The following is an 8,955-nucleotide window of genomic DNA, read 5'->3' as shown; positions in this document are numbered from 1 at the left end:
TTATTATTGTCAGTTGTCACTGTAAAAACAATTAAAATTTAAAATAGTATGTACACCATGAACATTTATTGTACCTTATTTATAATATTGCCAATAGGAAATAATTATAAATTCTATATGTTTATGATTTTGTTTTTGTACAACCCAAAAAACAATAATAAGCAATAAAATAGTCTTTATAATTTATAAAGAATGAACTTTTCACAAATAATTCATGGAGTACTTAGTAAGTAACCAGGACCAGTTACTACTTATTATACTTAAATCATAATTTTCTTCTATGTATATAAAAATGAATGTACGTTTGAATGAAGTTCATAGACTTGGAAACTATTACAACAATTAGTATTAAATTCTTTAAACTCATGAAGAATTTATAGTTTATAGTTTCATTTTTCAATCCATACAGATTTTTAGAGTAGGCAACCACAGAGACTTCATGTTGACTCATGTAAAATTGAAAATTTTTGCCATTGGTAATTGGTTACAGAAAAAAAATGTAACTTTTATGTAAATAAAAATAAATATATGTTTGTAACTTATATTGTATACTCTACTAATATTGTCAATATTGAATAAAATTTCAGTTTTTTAAAATATATCTCATTAGCTTGATGGCTCAATCAGAGTCAGTCTATAGATAAAAAAACTGTCTTACTATAATGTTAAATATTATAGTATGGTTTAATGTTTTTTCAAGCTAATAATAAATACAATCGCATATTAGCAAGGTTGGGCATTAACAAATTAAAAGTTAAAACGTTAAGTTAATTAACTCTTTACTTTTTTTTCAAATTTATTTTTAACTTAATAAGTTAATTTTATTCAAAATTATCTAAATTAAGTTAATTTTTGTCGTCTGAAGAATAATGCAAGAATAATTCAAAATGTTAGGATTTATTTTAGAAAATCAGGTTTTTCGATAGCTATTTGGTACTTTGATGTATCATTTTAAATGTCCCTGGTCATTTTCTTGAGTGTAAAGAAAAACTATCTAATAAACAATATTATATATCTGGAATTTTTAGTTCTTGCAAATTAGAAAATTTTAACTTTAAACTAAGTTAGTTACTTTTTTTTTTAAAGTTAATTTTTAACTTAACGAGTTAATGAAAAAAATATGAGTAACTTTTAACTTAATTTAACTTTATTATTTTCAAAATAACTTAACGAGTTAAAAAAAATTGTTAACTTGCCCAGCCTTGCATATTGGCATATAATAACATATTTTATACAACAAATAAATTATAATTAAGTACTTTAATATTACATTAACTTCATATATTTATTTCATGCATATATTAATTGAAAAGTTCTTTGGGTAAATCTTTTTTTAAAGGATAACTTTTCTGGGTTCCTTTAAACTGAACTGTCTTTGTAGCTATTATGCACGCTCTTTTAATTTGTTCATATAAACTCAAATTTGGTGTATGGACAATGAAATAAGCTAGACTTCCTAAAAAGGCATCACCAGCGCCCTGAAATAAAATACAGACAATTTTTCAATAGCATTCAGAAATAAACAAAACTGTATTTTATCAATATAACTTACTGAAGTATCAATAGGATTTTCTATTTTTGGCACTTTAACCCACTGTGGTTCTGGTTCATCTTTAGACGCAAATATGGCACCTAATGGTCCTAATGTAATAATTACAATTTTGCATCCTTGTTTTAAAAGTAAAGATAAAACTTCATTTGCTGATTCAATACTATCAATTTTCTTTATGCAATTTGTATAAATTTCTGCCTCAGATTCATTAACACAAAATATGTCGGCTAATTTTAATATATTCTGATAAGAATTTGAATAAGCAGGAGCACCATTTACAATTTTACAACCTAAACAAATTATTTAATGTAATTTAATTCAATTATATGTACAATTATACAATTTATTATTCTATTATTAAATATAAATCTTATTACTTATTAGTAGTAATTAGTAATTTTTATTTTATTCTAACAATAAAACAGCTAAAGAACCCCCCTCCCCACCATAAACAAATTCTGCATACGTTTATGTGCCTAATAATTCTATAAATATAATTTTTGATCATGATTACTAATACTACTTCATATTTTAATTCCAACAAAAATTAATTTAAGGGTCTACTGTTCATATTATTATTTAAATTATATTTTGAACTTTATTTATTAAATAAATGTAAAACTATTTGTTTTTATACTATTAATTGCAATATATAACTTTATGTTTGCAAAACTAAAAACATATATATATATATTGATTATAAGAAATATAAGAAGAACTTTAAATCATTGATTCACAAATTAAGTATAATATCTACTAACTAATAGGACTAACTAAAAATGGAAAAATATGATTTCACTATACTCAGTATTATTTACATTTGGAATAGTATAATTATTTACATTTACTATTTGCAGTAGAAAGCTTATTAAGTATGCATTCTGTTGTTTCTAGTGGAGTTTCAAATTGAAATAGCACAACTCTAGTCTCATTGAGTAATAAATCTTGTGCTTTATCCACATCTTCTTTTTGTAATGTTCCGTTAGCTCCTGCTACTATAATGATATAATTTTCACCTGTAAAAATAAATAATTTAAATGAATTTGAAGATAATTATTAATATATTATTTTTTAACTACTAATAAAAAAATAGTAAATTTTTCACCATTATCTGTAACATTAATTTGTGCAACTCCTGTATCAATTGATTTTTTTGTAATAAATTTAGTGTCTACGCCCCATTTTTCAAAATTACTTATAATATCTCTACCAAAAATGTCTGATCCAACCTATGACATAAAATTTGTAATTTATAATTGAACTAAAATTTATGAAATAATATAATGTATTAATTATTATATTTATTTTTATTAATTTACTATGCAATCTTACACAGCCAATAAATACAGTATCAGCTCCAAGTTTCTGTGCTGCAATACATTGGTTTGCTCCCTTACCACCAAAGTCTAAAGAAAATTGTTTACCGTGTATGGTCTGTCCAGGGTTAGGCAATATTGATGTATAACTGAAACAAATTAAACATTAAGTTACCTAAATAAAAAATGGTTAGCTGTTTTCCATGTAGACAACATAAAAATAAATAATAATAGACATTATGATATATTAACATTTTCAAATTTAATACTTTAAAATATAAGTACCTAAAACATCTAAAACCCTAATATATTTAATATTATTATACAATCAAGGTATTGTTATCCAAAAAGTATTAATTTAAAAATAAATTGAAATAGATTAATGAAAAATGAGCATGTAGCATGAGCATGGTAGTTACCAAAAGGTCCAGATATTGATAAATATAGATATAGTTTTTATTTTGTTCTGCTATGAATAATGCTTTTTGTATTAATTCATAATTAGGTTTCAGTATTTTTATTTTGACTATTATATTTTTTATTCACAAATTCTTATTTTTTTGATTTGGTACATTTTTCTCTCTTCCGTATTTTTTATATCATTTATAACAACTATTTTAAACATGGAAAAAATAGGTAACTATTTTGTTATATAGTTCGATGCGTCATTGAAAAATACAATGTAATTTTTAAGTTAAATTTAAATTCAATGATAAATTATTACAAATTAAAAACAATTATAAGCAAAATCTGTCTATCAACCTATACTATATAGTATATTTCATACTATGTTCTTTCAATATCATTATTTAAGTAATATATTTTATAACTAAGGGTTATAACGATTGGTTGAATTAATTTTTTCTGAAAACATTGCATTAATTATATTGTTAATATAGGTATGTAGTATAAATAGGCAATCGCTTAAAATGAATCTAAATGTTTTGAAAACATAATTATAGTTTAATAATATAGATAAAAGTCCCCAGAAATAATATTTTTGAATTCCAATAAAATAATTTAAATTGTTATTCTTTGTCTACATTTAAAAGCCAAATGTCTGTAAAAAAAAAAAGTTAACTTACATATTTTTTAGATTTTCTTGTTTTAGAATAAAATACTTGAAAGGAACCCTTTGTATTACATTTTTAAGCCTTAGTTATAAACATTAAACATTTTATACATATTTAACTACGAAATAGTTAAAAAATGTTCAAGATTTTGACAACTTTTAATGCTTTTAAGAAATCTAAGTTTCCTTAATATTTTTAAACAACCATAGTACCAAATTATGAGAAACTTTGTATTAAATTATCAATTGTATTACCATTAATTATTGAAAAAAAATAGAAAATGTCAAACATGACATAGCTCTAAAAAAAATTAAATTTAAAATTATACATACCATGTATAAAATACTAATATAAACATTTGGCGAAAATTTCAAGTTACTACAGTTATTTATTTTTAATTACTTACTACAAATAAGAAAATTGATTTTGTTGAAGCAGTACCTTACTATTTGTATCATTATCATAAATTATCAACTATCATATTTATAAACCTATAGGTATAAAATATTTTCTAACTAGGTAAAAGTGATTTTTATTTTATCTCATATAAAACAAATAACAGGTATAAAATATGTTAATAACTATAACTTAAACAATTCAGCAGATAATAATCAACCCACATTATATACTTTTTAAACTGATATATAATATTAATATATTATTACATTCATTTCCATTAGATTATTATCATCTGTGCAGTAGTGACGCAAATGCAGTCTTTTGAGCTCCAAAATTCAAGAGAGTAGGTGGGTGATAACTGGTATAATGGTATGGAGTACTGGAGTAGTATTTGCAGTAGTGTAGAGCGGGATAGTAGTAGAACTTTTGAGATTTTCATAAATGTACATTTAAAAGAAGGAGGTTCACTTTTACAGGCTACCCTTTAATATTCTGAGTTGATGGGTGGATAGAACCCTAAGAGGATTTATAAAGTAAAATATCTAGCACCACCACTGCATTTGTATATAATATTAAATTACAATTCTTTGATAACGTTTTCATAACTTCTTTAGTAGGTAATAAATAGTACTTAGTAATTACAAAAAAATTTGAAAATATTCACGTACATGACTATAATACATACTTACAAAAACATATCAGTACTACAAGAACCAATAACAACAATCTTCGACATTTTATTTGTCATGAAATTATAATCTATTAAAACTTAAAATTCAAAATTATAGAAAATAGAATTAAATATTTAAACAAACAGCGGTCTATACTATTAAACTTCTGCTATAACTTAAAAGTATATTGAGAATATGATTACAACAATTTATACGTATGTACATTAATAATTACCTAGTTAATATTTACCTAAAGCTGAATTTATTAATTGACAAGTTTAAAATTCTATGGAAGTATGTGTATATCTCAATAATATAGAATTAGACTAAAGTAATATATATTATTATAAAATTATATTATAATAAACTCATTAGACTCCTATATATATATATAGGTCCTGCATGTTGTATAATGTATAACCATGCCGCATTGCCAGTTGCCACTGTTGTATTATCTGTCGATTCTGCCATATGCATTGATAACCTGAACCACCGCATTACAATTTACAGCTGTGATGTCACAGATTATATTTATTTTTTTATTTATTCTATAGTGATGTTGCGTGAACGATACCACATTGTTGCTGTTAGTATAAAATAAACATAGAACACCAGTATGTATCTTTAATCCGTGCCCTGTGGTATAAATAGTAAAAATAGTATTAGTAGTATTAGGAAGGCATGATTAAAGATAATATTAGGTACCTTGTTAAATCTATTCGAGGACAGACGGACAGTGGTGATACTAATTTTTTTATGATGTTACACGCGGAATCTAAAATATAAATATACCTACACAAAAATAATGTACCAACAATTGAGAACAATAGTTGTTATACGTGTTAAATTAATCACTAGTATATTATTGTATGTACTTAATAAATTTAATTTTAATAGGTACCTATGCCTACCTACTTATTTAATAAGACTTGTATTACTACTTAGTAGTAAATAATTGTTTTTTTTATAAAATTATAATTTTAATTGAAAATGAGACATTTATTATAATATCATCTCTGAACTGGCCAAATAAATCAATTTCGTGTATTTTGCTGAAAAAGTGTGCTTTTCTATAAAAATATAAAATTATTTGTTACCTATTTAAAGAAATTAAAATAAATTAATAATAAAAATTACATCATCGATTAAGTATCAACGGTTACATATACAGCTGCCAGCTGTACATAGTTTATACTCTGTTCACTGTTGTATACTCTTCCTATGTTGTATGTATTTATTTATCGCAACATTCGTAAGCCATTGCAGACTATTGACTAACCACTATCGAAACGTCAGCGTTATTTCTTATTGATTACCGATTGATACCTATTTAATTAATTTATAATTAATAAATATAAATAGATAGGTTATACATATTAAAATTATTAGGTACCTATACAACACTTTATTTATCATAGAAACATAGAATTATAGCACATTGGTACGTACTACGTTGTATATGTACCTAGATTTTATAATTAGATAATTAATGGTTCCATATAAAATACTATTAATTACTATTGTAGTTAGCTGCTATAGCCCTATAGGTACCTACTGTATAATATTATGTACAATGTTCATGCTATAGGTAGGTACCTACATATTTCTCCATTAGTAATTAGTAGGTATTACTAATGAGTTACCAACAATATTTGTTGTAAGTATCTTGTACTTACTTAGTATGATTATTATTTGTTATATTATATACTAATGAACAGTACTTTTAATGTTTATATTATGTATATATCATATTATTATAGGTACCTATTTACTAGTTATACTATTGACTATTGTCCTAATCAACTAAAAATGTTAAAAGTGCATTAAAATTGCATGCAGACGTTCAGTACACGATTATTTAATTAGTTTAATCTTTAATTGCTTAAAAGTTAAAATATAAAATTATAATTCTATTTTAACGGTATGAAATTTATGTTTAATTTTTAATTATCTGGGTTCCTTCTTCACTCTTCAGTTATTTTATTTTCATAATATTTTACATTAGTCAGTGGCGTCATTTGAGCAGTGGCAATATGATGGGCACTTGAGCCTGCCTAAATTAAAAAACAACTCTAGTTTTTTAAAGCCATTAAAGCATTACGTGTCGATAATTGGTAGAAAAAACAATACTATCTTAATTCTTTAATAATTTTAAAGAAATATCTTATTTTGTAGTCTGTGTAGATACTGGAAATAATTATAGTCGCAATAAACTTTAATATTAATAGTTTTTGATTTGGAATAAATAGACGTGTTTTCAGTGGGTGTATGATATATATATTATTTAAGATGTACATACTATAATAGGTAAATGGTGTCTGCTTTGTTGTGCAAAGCCGTAAAGGTACGTGGCATACTGGCATGTGTATTTTAAAAATACGAATTATTATTGTTTACATATTCTACTGACGATCGGAAATTCGGAAAGACGTGTATAATATATTATATAGGTAACTAGGTACCTACTACACATTTACAGAAATTTATATGTGCGGATGTCAATCACCTATATTAATACAATCTCTTATAATTTTTTTATTTTTTAAAATTGCATTTTTTTTCATAGTCTATAGTCTATAATATCAGTAATATCTGAATACTGTGATGTGAATATGTGATAATAATATAATATACCTATCAATAGTATACTGAAACGATATAAATTCTAGAAATAATAAAAAACAACCACTTTTTAAGTTATATACGAGAGTGACTGATTTCTAAAAAATAACCCCGTATATTTTTCTCTTTTTTAATTACAATTTTACATATGTTACAATAATTACGTTATAGCAATAAGCAGTCATGTTAAATATTGTAATTTTATTTATTTGACTTTTTGAGAAAAAACTAAAATAACGCCATTGAGATAGCTCGACACATATTTATTTAGATTCCCACATCTTTTTTTTTTATACAATTAGACTATTTTCCCCACAATTACGCATAGAATTATTAATGATGGGAATTGTATTTACATTAAAATTTAAATGTAAATTAGTAAATGTTTTTTTTTTCAGTTATATGAATTAATCAAAACTTTTGTGTTTGTCGCCTCATATTAAAATCTGAAATGACCCTTTTGATATTAGTGCAAATAGTGCAAGTGCAATTATTGTAATATATACCTATAGGTAGATAGGTATTTGAAATGCAGATAAGTCATAATATTAGTTACCTATAGGAGGTACCTACACACTACCTACCTATATTATAGTTGAAAATAGTTTTATTTGTACATTAATGAATACTCTCTCACAAGGATAAATATATTGTATATTGTCTTAACATAGACATACCACACACGTTAGATATAAATGATATGATATGTATGTATTATACTACTGGTATACCCAGTGGCGTACGCAGGATTTTTCAATGGGGGGGGCTTGAAAATAAATTATTACTCAGTTGTCACTGGTTTATAAGTTTGAATAATAAAGTGCTTTTATATTTCTTAATTAAATTAAGCATAAAATATACAAGAAAGAAATGTATGAAAAAAGAACTAACAAAAAATATAATAACAAAAGTAATGAGCAATAAAATATATTTTTATTTGGTCCAGTCTGCTAATTGTAGTCGCTTCGGTGATGTTTTTGAAAATTGTTGTATAACTTCCAATTCAGTTAGATTTTCTTTTTTATTTATATTTGCTAAAGCTAATCCATTAAGACGTTCTTCTGTCATGGTTGATCTTAAATAGGATTTCAAACGTTTCAATGTTGAAAATGTTATCATAGATTATAGATTTATATGGACTGTGGCACGACTAAAAATAGTATCTTCAATCGTGTTTACTGACTATGGGATGTATAAAAATATTATCTATGAACCTTAGGAGTTTAGTCAGTTTAGGACAATATGGTCTGCATTGTTTGCATTGTTTGCAATAAATAGGTAAACACACGATTTAAGAAACTATATTAAATCGAGGTAAATAT

General features: G+C 24.4%; 1 protein-coding gene across 4 annotated transcripts; it reads right to left on the bottom strand.

Annotated features, from left to right (window-relative positions):
- Positions 1–1,241: 1,241 nt before the first annotated feature.
- Positions 1,242–5,537, bottom strand: LOC132922464 (ribokinase-like). 4 transcript variants are annotated; one of them, XM_060986005.1, is made up of 7 exons: positions 5,247–5,537; positions 5,030–5,108; positions 2,885–3,017; positions 2,658–2,781; positions 2,395–2,568; positions 1,553–1,842; positions 1,242–1,478 (listed from the first exon to the last, which is right to left on the bottom strand). In XM_060986005.1, exons 2-7 carry the CDS (start codon positions 5,086–5,088, stop codon positions 1,302–1,304), a joined length of 957 nt encoding a protein of 318 aa, XP_060841988.1. In that variant the 5' UTR covers positions 5,089–5,108; positions 5,247–5,537; the 3' UTR covers positions 1,242–1,301. The 4 variants fall into 4 exon arrangements, with proteins under 4 accessions (XP_060841988.1, XP_060841985.1, XP_060841987.1 ...); XM_060986002.1 differs by having other exon boundaries at positions 5,030–5,099; XM_060986004.1 differs by having other exon boundaries at positions 5,262–5,537.
- Between the last annotated feature and the right edge of the window lie 3,418 nt (positions 5,538–8,955).

The sequence above is a fragment of the Rhopalosiphum padi genome, chromosome 2 (assembly GCF_020882245.1).
Source record: "Rhopalosiphum padi isolate XX-2018 chromosome 2, ASM2088224v1, whole genome shotgun sequence".
In the NCBI taxonomy this organism is placed as follows: Eukaryota; Metazoa; Arthropoda; class Insecta; order Hemiptera; family Aphididae; genus Rhopalosiphum; species Rhopalosiphum padi.
The sequence above is the reverse complement of the archived record's forward strand: the minus strand, read 5'-3'. Positions and strand labels throughout refer to the sequence as shown.